The 12,521-nt window shown below is 41.3% G+C and overlaps 1 protein-coding gene across 2 annotated transcripts in view; it reads left to right on the top strand.

Moving 5' to 3' along the window:
* The window catches only part of KALRN (kalirin, RhoGEF kinase), a 797,511-nt gene that overhangs the window by 473,174 nt on the left and 311,816 nt on the right, over nucleotides 1-12,521 (top strand). For both annotated transcript variants that reach the window (XM_006884214.1, XM_006884215.1), the window contains exons 17-21: nucleotides 3,736-3,954; nucleotides 8,267-8,416; nucleotides 9,425-9,539; nucleotides 10,448-10,563; nucleotides 11,025-11,147. In XM_006884214.1, coding sequence (XP_006884276.1) covers nucleotides 3,736-3,954; nucleotides 8,267-8,416; nucleotides 9,425-9,539; nucleotides 10,448-10,563; nucleotides 11,025-11,147 — 723 coding nt within the window. The remainder of the gene's footprint in view (nucleotides 1-3,735; nucleotides 3,955-8,266; nucleotides 8,417-9,424; nucleotides 9,540-10,447; nucleotides 10,564-11,024; nucleotides 11,148-12,521) is intronic.

Here is a 12,521-nt window from a genome sequence, read left to right as displayed (position 1 = left end):
TCTAAGTTTAATGGCCATATAATTTATTGTTTATATGAAAGTTTAAGAGTAAAGGAGGGAATTACTAATATTAAACCAGAGGGAAATAGACATACACTCGGCCTGGAGCACAGGAAAACCAGGATGACTGCTCACCCCAACTAGAGTGGCCTCACGAGTTTGAAAGGGGCGTTTGAGGAAATGTCAGACTTTACCTACAATAGTCTTGACTTCAGAAAACTACCCTAGAGCCATTCAGAATAGAGACATACACATTACACCCAGATATGTGAAGTTTTAGGAAGGAAACCCAAGTTTTTATTTATTAATGTTCAAGATATTGTGACTAGTATGTCTCCAGAATGTGGACCTCATAGAAAAATGGTCACTTTTTAAAAATGCTTTTATTTGAAATTTTCTTATTCGTTTTAAGAATAGGCATTTCATCAGGAAAAGTAGTTAAAATTGGATAATAAATACAGTTGGCCCAGTGTTCCTCTGTGTACTTCTACTAAATAGTATTTCTATAATCCATGTCTTAAAGATCTGGCATTCCATAGAGTTGGATAATAGAGAGTAGAAATAAGTGTGAAATGATGACTTAAGCTTAGCAAAGTAGATTATGGCATATGAATAACACTATCTTTTTGGTAATTAAAGTGAGGAGGCATATCTGGGACTATTAGATGATAATGACATTAAGAATTAGAAAGAGGATTTATTACTAAGGTGATGAGAATGGAGTTGGTTTCTATAGCATAAATTAAAGGAAAAGTAGAGCTATCCTTCCACTCATAGAGAAAAAAGGCATAGCAACAGGTAGAGAATGAGATAGTTACATGCTAGCTTTTTCTATTAAGATAGGCTAGCTTTTTATATTAAAGAGAGGTTGGTTAATTATACTCACTATTGTTATCTGATAAGTAAAGTACCAGTTCTAATTACTAGAGATAAAATTATATGGTTTAAATCAGTGAAAAGAACATAGGTGTCAGAATGGGTCAAACCTGAGTCTTATTCCCAGTTTCAGCATTTTCTTGGTTAAATATTTTTTTAGCCAGTCATTTAGATAGCCCGAGGCTCAGTTTTTTGATTCTAGGAAATGAACGTAATAATACCTACTTGATTAGTAATTTGTGAGAACTAGAAAAAAATCTGCATATTTACAATTCTCAAGACAGACTCTTAGGTAAATTACATCTATTAAAATTATTGTTTTAGCAGTCCCTACCTTGAAGAATCAGCTAAGCAATTAGATAACTGACATAGGCATCCAAAAGTGCATGGTCTTCAATGAAAGTATCTTATTGAAGGAGGTTGAACTTGAGATGAATCTCAAAGGAAAATTTGAATTCTAGATAGAGCGAGCCTAAGGGAAACCATTAAAAGTGGAAAGAATAAACAGAAGAAAACCAAGAAAGTACAAGATGTAACTTCAAAGATTTAATTTTGGTAAGGAAATATTAAATTAAAGAAGTAGTTTGGGACCACATTGTGGAGAATGTATAATTATAGCCTCCCACATTTGAACTTTATTTCAGAACAGTGAAGAAATCCATAAAGGCTTTTGAATCAAGAGAAAAGAATAATGTATATGATATAACATTGTAGCTTTAGAGCTGGGAGGAAGTTTTTAATTGTCTGTTGCCGTCAAGTTGCTTCTGACTGATGGTGGCCCCATGTATGTAGAGTACAACTGCTTCATAAGGTCTCCAAGACTGCGACCTGTTGGGAACAGTTCTCTCTACACCTGTCTTTGCAGGAGATAGTGAGTTTGAACCACCAACCTTTCAGCTACAGTCAAATACTCAACTCTTTGCACTGCCCGGAAACTCCTGGGAAGGGAATTAGAAATAATTTCATCACAGCATTTCCTGTTACAGAGAATTAAATTAATATGTTGGAAATGTAAAAGGTGGCTTTGCTGCATTAGACATGGAAAGCAAAGAGATAAACTTAGATATGAAATGATGAAGGTTTGACTATGATCTTAAGGTGTCTGGAGAAGGAGGGCACCATCATTAGAAATGGAAGACTACAGTGGTGAAACTATTTTAGAGAGAGAGTAGAAGAGGCCATGTTTACAACTAGAGCAGATTCAGAACAGTAAGGCAGTCGATGGCCTTACTACTACATGTAGATTATAGTCTGGAATGATATAGTAATGATATGATTATAGTCTGGTGGATAGAGTAACATAGGAAGTGCTGAACGTAAGATTCAGAAACTACACTCAAACTCATGGCTGTTGAGTCTGTTCTAATGCACTGTGATCCTCCATCAGGTTTCTGAGACTTTAGCATAACAGGGGGAGGGAGACTTCCCATCTTTCTCCAGCAGAGTGTCCGGTGCATTTGAACCACCAAAGACTCACAGCATTTGGATTATCAGCACAACTCAGTACAGACTATACCATCAGACCTCCAGCATGGGATTAGCGCCTGAGAATTTCCTCTCCTTCATTGCTGTCCAAGAAGGACAGAAATTGATTCTGTGACAACCTTCTAGCCTTCTAGCTTATTCCCTTTTATGTCATCTGAGCTATACTTCCCTAAAGTGGAAAAGCCAGATTAGTACTACCCTATAATAAGGGTTCCTGGATGTGCTTGACAAAAGATTGGTAGTTGGAACGTGCCCAGTGGCACTGCGTAAGAAGGGCCTGATGATCTGCCTTAGAAAGAGTATCATGATAAATCCTATGGAACAGTAATGCTCTACAGCATAAGGAGTCACTGAATTGAAACCAACTCAACAGCAATCCGTTTGGCTTGATTTGGGCTGGCACCAACAGTGGAAGGAGGGATGAAAGTAGACTTTTCAGTCAGTTGGGCTCTAATTTCACATGGACCGTCCATGTCAGTATTTTATTTCAGTAAATTTTATCCCCAAGTCAGGCCTCCTCCACTTTTACATTTAATGTGTACTTCGAGACAGCAAACCACATTTAGCTGGAATCAGAAAATCAAGAATCATTAACAAACTATACTTTCTTCCAAAAGTAGATGATAGATGATAGATAGATAGATAGATAGATAATAGATAGATAGATAGATGATAGATAATGTAGCTAGAGATACAGATATATAATTGTATCTTAATGGTAAATGTAAATGATGTGTTATTTCTTGAGTTAGATGACCGCAGTACTGTTTTGTCCCTTATGGGATAACTAGAGGATGATGTTAGATGATACTCTTCAGTTTTACTCACTTGTAAAATTAATTCTTCTACTAGAATCCTTTTCAATTGATTACCAATATTTAAAATTATTGCCTTTCTAGCTGAGACTTTTGTTATGCAGATATTTTTTCTTTTTTATGTATTGTGTTTATTTGATCCATAAAACGGGACTTCAGCAATAACTTCCATTGAAAACTCAGTGTGCTATGCAGTTTTATGATTAGGCTTGAAAAGGAAATTTACCTCACCAATGAGCCAATCAGGGAACAGATTTATACACAGCTATTGTTTCTTTCCATAGAAACTGAACGCTGTTTATAGCTCAGTCATGCAAGTGGAAGCAGCAAGGGACAGGACAGGAGTTAGAGTTGAGAGATTGATGAAATTTGTGGCATTCTTTCTTAAAAATATGCTTTAAAAACAATAATGTGTTGATAGTCATGATAAAAGTACTTGAATCAGTCATTTAAAGCTCTTTAACTTTTCTGCATCTTTCCACTCACGCCTCACTCCACCCCCTCCCATACCACGCCTGGGTCGTTCCCACGGACCTCTCTCTCCTCCCCTCGTGCCCAGTCCCTCTTTCATGCCACTTCCTTGCAGAAGACACACCAGAGCGCCCTGCAGGTACAGCAGAAAGCCGAGGCCCTGCTCCAGGCTGGCCACTACGACGCCGAGGCCATCCGGGAATGTGCCGAGAAGGTGGCCCTGCACTGGCAGCAGCTTATGCTGAAGATGGAAGACCGGCTAAAACTGGTCAACGCCTCGGTGGCCTTTTACAAAACCTCTGAGCAGGTGAGAGCAAGAGTGGTGGGACAGGTGAGGCCACAGTTGACCAGGGGCCATTTCCTGTCTCACACAGAAAACCTGCAGCAGGAGATCCAGAGTCTGTGTTAACCTCTACCGGTAGTAGAATAGTTTGCAGACCACTGGAGTTGTTTTCTCTGTTATTTTTTCCATTAGAGCAGTGGGCCATGTGTGTCTTTTTTTTTTCTCCTTATAAAAGAAATTTTTCAGATTCATAAAGTCCTTACTGAAGTGTTGAAATAGAAATTGGGTATATTCTGATGGCTAGATCTGAGCAGTGAATCAGCTATCACCACAGTAATACTACTGTGTAGACAACACCCCTGAAACTTATTGGTACAACATTAAGCATTTCAGTTTGCTTGAGTTCCTGCTGTTCAGCTGAATAGACTGAGCTTGATAGACACAGGCTCCAACCTGCAGATTGGGTCAAGATCCCCTGCCACTGCTTTCATCCTCCATCCTCCTTGACCAGCAGTTACTTGAGGCATAAGTACAAAAGCCCTTCTGTGCTCAAAACCTACAGTCTCTAACATCTCATTACCAAAGAAAGTCACGTGCCCAAACCAGCATCAGTGAGATAGAAAAGCATGTACTTCCTAGAAAAGCTAGAGGAGGAATGTGAATATTTACTTAAAGCACGTACAGCTCTTTAACTCGCGCGGTCCCAGACTAATGCAGGAGACTCTCTTGTCATTTGGAAGGTGGGAGCCTAAGTGGGAAGATGAGGCAGCGGTGGGCGTCGTGGCAGGAGAGGCGCATAGCCATCATAAAGATTCAGGTTCCTTGCCATAACAGCTCTGCATCAGTTTGCACCAGGATTTATGTAAGAGGATTTAAAAAAATTATTTGGGCGTGATTAGGGAACTCATTCCATGAAATAGCGCTTTAAAGCAGGAGTAATTTTATTCACTGTGAAATAGGTTCCTCATTTGAGTTGTTCCCGGGTAGAGACAGAAGCAAAGACCCCGCTCCTTTCGATGATGTAAAGGACCAGGGGGAACCTAGCTTCACAGCAAATAGAAATGGCCACGCAACCAGTAGTAGAAGCTCCACGCCTGCTTCCTACCCTCTCTCTTGTTTTAGAGAGATGACGGCACACAGGGGAGAGCAGCAGCCTAAGTTGTTAAAAGTTCCCCAAATTGATCTGTATTGTCAGCACAATTCCAGTCAAGTCTGACAAATTTTATTTGTAATTAATTGTTGTTACACGGCTAACATTGAGAAGAATGGGAATCCCAGAGGACTTAATTGTGCTCATGTGAAACCTATACCTGGACTAAGAGGCTATTGCGCAAACTGAACAGGGGAACACTGCATGATTTAAAATTAAGAAGGGAGTCTCAGGATTGTATTCTCTCTCCATACCTATTCCGTCTGTAAGCTGAGCAAATTATCTGAGAAGCTGGACTCTATAAAGAGGAATGTGGCATCAGGATCAGAGGGAGACTCATCAATAACCTGTGCTATGCAGATAACACAACCTTGCTTCCTGAAAGTGAGGAAGACTTGAAGCACTTGTTACAAAAGATCAAAGAATAAAGGCTTCAATATGGATTTTTCATCTCAGTGTCAAGAAAACAAAGATTCTTATCACTGGACCAATAGTCAGCATCATGATAGATAGAATATTGACACTGTCAGCAACTTTATCTTACTTGAATCACAGTTAACACCATTGGTACCAGCAGTCAGGATATCAGGAGATGTATTGCATTGGGAAAGTCTGCAGTCAGAGACCTCTCCAAATGACTGAGAAGTAACAATGTCAGTTTAAGGACTAAGGTTCGTCTGATTCAGGCTATGGTCTTTCTGATCATTTGCTATGCATCTGGGAGCTGGACAGTAAATAAGAATGACGGAAGAATCGATGCATTTGAGCTGTTTGTTGGAGAATAGCGCTGAACATCCCATGGACTACCAAAAGAACAAACAAACATGTCTTGGAGAGGGTGCAGCCAGAGTGTTCTTTGGAGGCAAAGATGATGAGGCTTTGTTTCATATACTTTGGGCATGTTGCTAGAAGGAGCCATTCCTTAGAGAAGGACATGAAGCTCGGGAAGGCAGAATTTTGGCAAAGGAGAGGAAAACCAAATGGATTTATACAGTGACTGCCACACTGGTCTCTAATATGTCAGGAAATGTGAGGATGGCACAGGATAGGACAGGGTTCAGAGCTGTTGTACATAAGATCACTGTGCGTCGTACTTGACTCGATGGCACCAAACAACAAGAATTAACTGATTCTAAAATTTATGTGAAAATGTGCAAAAGTGAAACACAAACAAAAAACAGCTAGAATAATCAAGCGATCTTGAAAGGGAAGAGCAATGTTAAAGAGGTTATACAATTGATTTTAAAAATGTATGCTAAAACTGCAGGGATCAAGACAGAATGCACTGGTGTAAGGATATACATATATTAATGAAACAGGCCAGCATCCGGAAGTAGGCCCACATGCATGCAGTCAATTGATTTTCACAGAGCTATTCAGTGGGGAGAGAATATTTTTAACAATTGATACTAGACAACAAAATGTCCATATAAGGAAAAAATGAAAATTATTCCCTACCTATTAGTATTTGCAAATTTTAATTTCAACATGCTGAATACAACAGAACTCTGTGTGAAGGGTCGTAAGTCCAATACCATGAAAGGAAGATCTTAACTACTCTTTTATGATAGTTTGATCTGTCAATATTCTGCCTTGTCTGTAGATGTGAGCTTGTCACACATTTTAGTGTCTAGTATAGAAGCGCATAGTGCTACAGACAGGGTTAGCAAAGCCCACTGGGCTTTGAGCTATTGTTATGTTGACATCATGTTTGGGATGAGTGTGCTCTGCCTTGAACATTATTTTTTTTAAAAAAAATTATTATTTTTGTGTGTGTACCATCAAATTGGATCTGACTGGTACAGGAGGAGATTTCCCCTCGTTCTCCAACAGTGCATCTGGTGGATTTGAAGTGCATTCCTCTGGGATTGCAGTGCAGCTTCTTGCCACTAGGCCACCAGAGCTCCCTTGAACATTAATTGTGATTTTAATGATCGTTTAAGGAAAGGCTGGGCTTTCATTCATTCACTGCTGCCCATTTTCCTCCCTTCCTCTTGCCCCTCCCTCAGTTCACTTTGTAATGCACATTTTGGTCCAGATTGTTAATTGTCATGCACATAGTGCCCAAGCTGCCTGGAACATTATTCAGAGCACCCTGAGGGCTGGTTCATCACTCAGCAAATGTCCTTTCCAAAGGCTTGCCCTTCATCAAAAGGGGTAACCTCCCCAGACTAAGGTGGAATTGGATAGTTAGTCTCCCCTGCTGCCATGTCCAGCTGAGTAATTGAAATCCATCTGAAGACAAACAGAAATATGGATTTACGTAGTGTGCATCTCACTTAGGATCCTATGCTATCCTGAGTCTCAAACAAGCCATGGAACCCAATGTAACTAACTCCCCTCTATGCAAATTATCTTAAAAGGCTTCTGCTGTCTTAAGAGGTAATTTACATGGACACTTGACAGGGCCACTAAGCATTTTAGAACATTAGAAAACTGTGCTTACTGCTGCTTTTTAGATTAAATCACACTTGTTATCCCTTAGAAACAAATTTGCATTTGTGACGGATGACCTGGGAAATTTCCTTGCTTTCTAGAAGGACTTTGAGACATCTTTGCTGGAGTATTTCCCCTGGGCAGGAGAAATGTCTTTGTCCTTTAAGAAAAACATTATGCTGAGAATAACAGAGGCTCAGAAGAGAGAGGAGGGTCCTAGCCTCAGACTAGATGCAATGACAGCAACCGCAACAAAGAACTGGAACCTGGTGGAGATTGTGAGGATGACTCAGGAGAGGACAGGGTTTCTATCTGTTGTTCTTGGGTCTCTATGAGTTGTACTCGATGCCACAGCAGCACCTAACACACAACAGCCTAACTCACAGGATTCTTATGAGGTTACAACAATATAGAAATATATGTATAAATGCTTTGAAACCCCCAAATATGTTTCTTTTCATTCTATCTCTAGGTGATGTCTTCAACCCCATAGTTTCAGCCTTTAGCCAAGAATCATAGATGATGGCTCCAAAGTCCCTATCTCCATTCATATCTCTTGAACTCCAGGCACATGATTCTACTGCCTCCTGAACGCCCCTTAGATGTCCCAGGATAATTGTGTACACTCGGTCTGCAAACTGAACCGGAGATGGAAAGGATCACCTTTGCAGGGCTCTATCAGCTGAAAGTCCTCAGAAAATGACTCTAGAGTGGTTCATTTACTGAATCTTTTCTTCCACAACTTGTCAGGTATGTAGTGTCCTGGAGAGCTTAGAGCAAGAGTACCGGAGAGACGAGGACTGGTGTGGTGGACGAGATAAGCTTGGGCCAGCAGCCGAGATCGACCATGTCATTCCACTCATCAGCAAACATTTGGAACAAAAGGAGGCCTTCCTTAAGGTCAGAGCATTATCATCCAAGGCCCTGGACTCCAGTGCCTTGTTGTTCGTTTACCTCCTCTTCTTTCCTCTCTGCTTTTCTTCTACTAGGAATTCTCTACTTGATCCCTTGTCTGTGCTTTTGGGGTTTTAATTATTATTTTTACTTTATATTGGCTTACGTACAGTAACAACATACAAAAGTCATATACCTTGTGTTTCACTGTGTTTCATGCATTCTTCCATTCACACTGTTTCATATTATCCTTCTGATACAGCATGTTTTATTAATCACCATTTATTTATGCCCATCATTCCACTCCCTTTTCAGGTCCCCATTGGAACTTGTCTAATTTCTTCACCCTCTCGCTCTGCCCACCAATCTCTCCTACATCAAAATTGGCCCACTCTACCACTTACAGTTAATATGAGTCTTAAAGGAAGTATTATAATGATACTCTCATTCCTTTATGTCAGTCTGTATTTCCCAACAATAGGATATTTATTTCTTTCGTTGAGATGGGAGTAGGTTTAATAGGCAAATAGATCTGAAAAGTATTGGTAATTTCCATTTAGATTTGGACTAGATGATTAGTAGATTTGTTTCCCAGATTTACTTTCTCAAGTCTCAATTAAACTCATTTTGTGAGTTTATGTTCCCTGGGCTTATGTCAGTGGCATAAAAGAGGCATTCCATGAGCAAAAGAAACCCAGCCTAAAAGGGAAGGGTAGTAGTGCCTAATTAACATATAGATAGTCAGGAGCTCATAGGCTTCCCATTTTTATCTGATGGAAATGAAAGAGGCACAGGAAATAGTTCTTTACTTGACAAAAGGAAGGTTCAGAAAGTGAGCACTCTAAATTGAAATTGGAATGCCCATGAACCCGAAGTGAGAAGTGACCTCCAGAGCTCTACAGTTCTCGTCACAGTCACGTCCGCCAGCACCCTACAGATGTGGCCTGAGGGCATCCCTGTCCAGTTCTTCGATCCCATATAAGGAATGGGACCTCACACCCTTACCTCTTTCAGGCCTGCACCCTGGCACGACGGAATGCTGAGGTGTTTCTCAAGTACATCCACAGGAACAACGTCAGCATGCCCAGTGTCGCCAGTCACACCAGGGGACCCGAGCAGCAAGTGAAAGGTCAGTGAGAGACCTTCCAGGGCACTGGTCTCTACAGCAGCATGGGACAGATGCACCACCGCTCCCTGAACCAGTCTGTAATGCAATCTCAAATTTTCTGTTTCTTCGTGTTAGAGAAGAACAAGTTTGATGTGGGATGGTGAGGGTAGCCATGACTCATGCTCAATCTTTTAATATGCATCAAGATTTAAAATGGAAAGAGGAAGATTAAAATTTCCTCCCGGTTTTCATCATTTACCTCCAAGTGTAGGACAGCACTGTGCAGGGAAGTTTTCTGAGATCATGGAGATGCTGTCCATGGACATTGTACAACCACCAGTGGATGTACGTGGCTACTAAACACTTGGAATGTGGTCAGTGCAACTGATAAACTAATGTCTAAATTTTATTTTTATAGAAGAAATTTAATGTTAGGGGGAAGAGACCTGGCAACCTGCTGCCAAAAAATTGGCTAATAAAAGGCCTTTGGGTCACAACAGTCCAATCGACACAATCATGGGACTGCTGCCAGATGAGGCAATGCAGGACCAGCTTCAGTACAAGGGGACTCTATTAATTGAGAGTCAATCCAATGGCAGCTAGCAAATACAACAAATTGTAAATGAACACAAATGGTTAGTGGCTGCTGTAATGAAAAACTGTAGAGACTAGGGCATCTTATGACCTGGGAACATGACCTGGACTGAGAATCATAAAATCAAGTTCTAATCCTGGCTTGGGCACTCATTGCTTTCCTTCTGAGAAACTCTGTGTTCCTAGATTTTGTTCCTTGGGCTTCTGATGCTGCATCAGTCCTGGGGAAGCCTTTGAAGGTCCCATGATAAGACACCTGGGCCATGGGGTTGATGTGGTTGGTTGGGTTTGTCTGCAGCCGTCCTATGACCAGCACGGTGTCTTGTGTTCTGCAGCCATCTTGAGTGAACTCTTGCAGAGGGAGAATCGAGTCCTGCATTTCTGGACCTTGAAGAAGAGGCGGTTAGACCAGTGCCAGCAGTATGTGGTATTTGAGCGCAGCGCTAAGCAGGTATGTCCAGGGCATTCCTAGGCCTTGCTTCTGCTCTGAGAGTTTACGGAAGCCCAGAAGCCCAAGGGTTGGCACAGCCCAATAGAGAACCACAGTGGCAGATGAAATGGAGATAGGAGATGAGGACAAAGAGAAGAGAGAGAAATGGTTGTCATTTATCCCCCATTCAACTTTTACAAGCACTCTAGTCAGTCTGATACCAGGAATGGTGAGAAGATGGCATAGGCAATTGTCCCTAACTTAGGTTTGATACTTGCCTGGTCTTGAACAATCCACTATCTAATCTAGGAAACACTATTTTGCTGCTGGTGTATTCCACATCTGACAGAGGATGACTTATTTATGAAAACCATTTCAGAGCTTCATACAGATCGAGTTGTGTCAACATTTTCTGCATCCATTATACTGACCCAATCCACAGGCCTTCATTGAAGGACTGAGTATATTGTTTTTCTCCATAGGCGTTGGACTGGATCCAAGAAACAGGTGAATATTACCTCTCAACACATACCTCCACTGGAGAGACCACCGAAGAGACTCAGGAACTGCTGAAAGAATACGGGGAATTCAGGGTGCCTGCCAAGGTAGGAAGCATTGCAAACTCTTTGCCCAGCCTCCCCAGCACTCCATTTTGTCCATTTTTATATAGTAGAAGTGAGAGTAGAATCTCTGGGAGCAGATTATTTTTGGTCAGAGTAAAGGTGGAAACACTTTTTTAAGATCTACTCCTTTGAGACTTGAATTACCCAAACAATTTCAGCTGCTGGGTTGTTGGAGGTCTTGTTGTTAGGTGCCATCAAATTGGCCCCGACTCACAGAGACCCTGTGAACAACAGGTCTGAACCTTGCCCTCTCGTGTGCCGTGTCCAACATGCTCGTGTCCGTTGTTCAAATCACTATGTCAGTCCATCTTGTTGAGGTTGAATTGTTCAGGTCTTCCTCTTGTTGAGAACTTCCACCTTCCCCAGTATGATGTCCTCTTCTGAGAACAGACTCTGCCTGACAACATGCCAAAAGGAGGTGAGACTAAGGTTCTATTTCCTCCAAGCTGCTGGCTAGAATAACGATATGCAGGAAGTCATCCCTCTAGGCTGTGCTTCTGGATCCTAATCTTTGTTGCTCTAGTTTCTGAAATCTGTTGTAATCTTGCAAGTGAAAGAGGTATATGCGTGCAAATAAGCAAATTCTCATTGATTATCTACAAATAGCCACATATTCCTGACATGTGAATGGTTTAGGAAGTACACTTACAAGAAGGGCCAGTGACTAAGTGGGATAATAGTGGGATAATAAAGCTTTTTTATTTCCAAAGCTGACTACCTCCATCTGGACTCAGACCTTCTAATGAGGCCGACTGTGGTCCCTGGCGATCCAAAAGTGCATGTGTGCGTGTGGACACACCCTCACACTCCAGTTTACAATGAGTAGAGGATGACCTAATAAGAGAAAAATCTGATTTTCATCTATTTTCACAGCCAGAATCTGGTCATCTGAAGACCCTTGGGTGTGAATGGAAATCTGATCTGTTTCACCCCCTCTTTGCACTGTTCTTTCCCCTCACAGTTGGCTCCCCGGTGTGTAGGAGCCTTTCTTGATATTACTTCCACACATGCAGGTACAATTCCCTGAGAGAACAGGGAGAGAGCTGCTTTTGTGTGACTAAGGGGTGAATATCCTACTCAGAAATCTCTCTGACACTGTAGATAATGACCCTCTAATTTGGTGTGACAAAGTTAAGTCTTAGCTTCACTGTTGAGTGATAGTTCCAAAGTGGTTAGGCATTTTATTAATCCTATCCCCTGTGAACTCTTGAAATTGGGAAACATTCCCCTGGATCTCTGTGAGCTTTGGGGCTTTTTCACATAGTGTCAATAGCTGTAAGTGCAGATAAGAGAGACTCATTTCAACACCAGCTCGACAAACAGAACTAAGAAAGGTATAGGCACACTCAGAACTTT

Source organism: Elephantulus edwardii, unplaced genomic scaffold (assembly GCF_000299155.1).
Source record: "Elephantulus edwardii isolate Elephantulus edwardi_28Jun2011 unplaced genomic scaffold, EleEdw1.0 scaffold00032, whole genome shotgun sequence".
NCBI lineage: Eukaryota > Metazoa > Chordata > Mammalia > Macroscelidea > Macroscelididae > Elephantulus > Elephantulus edwardii.
The sequence above is the reverse complement of the archived record's forward strand: the minus strand, read 5'-3'. Positions and strand labels throughout refer to the sequence as shown.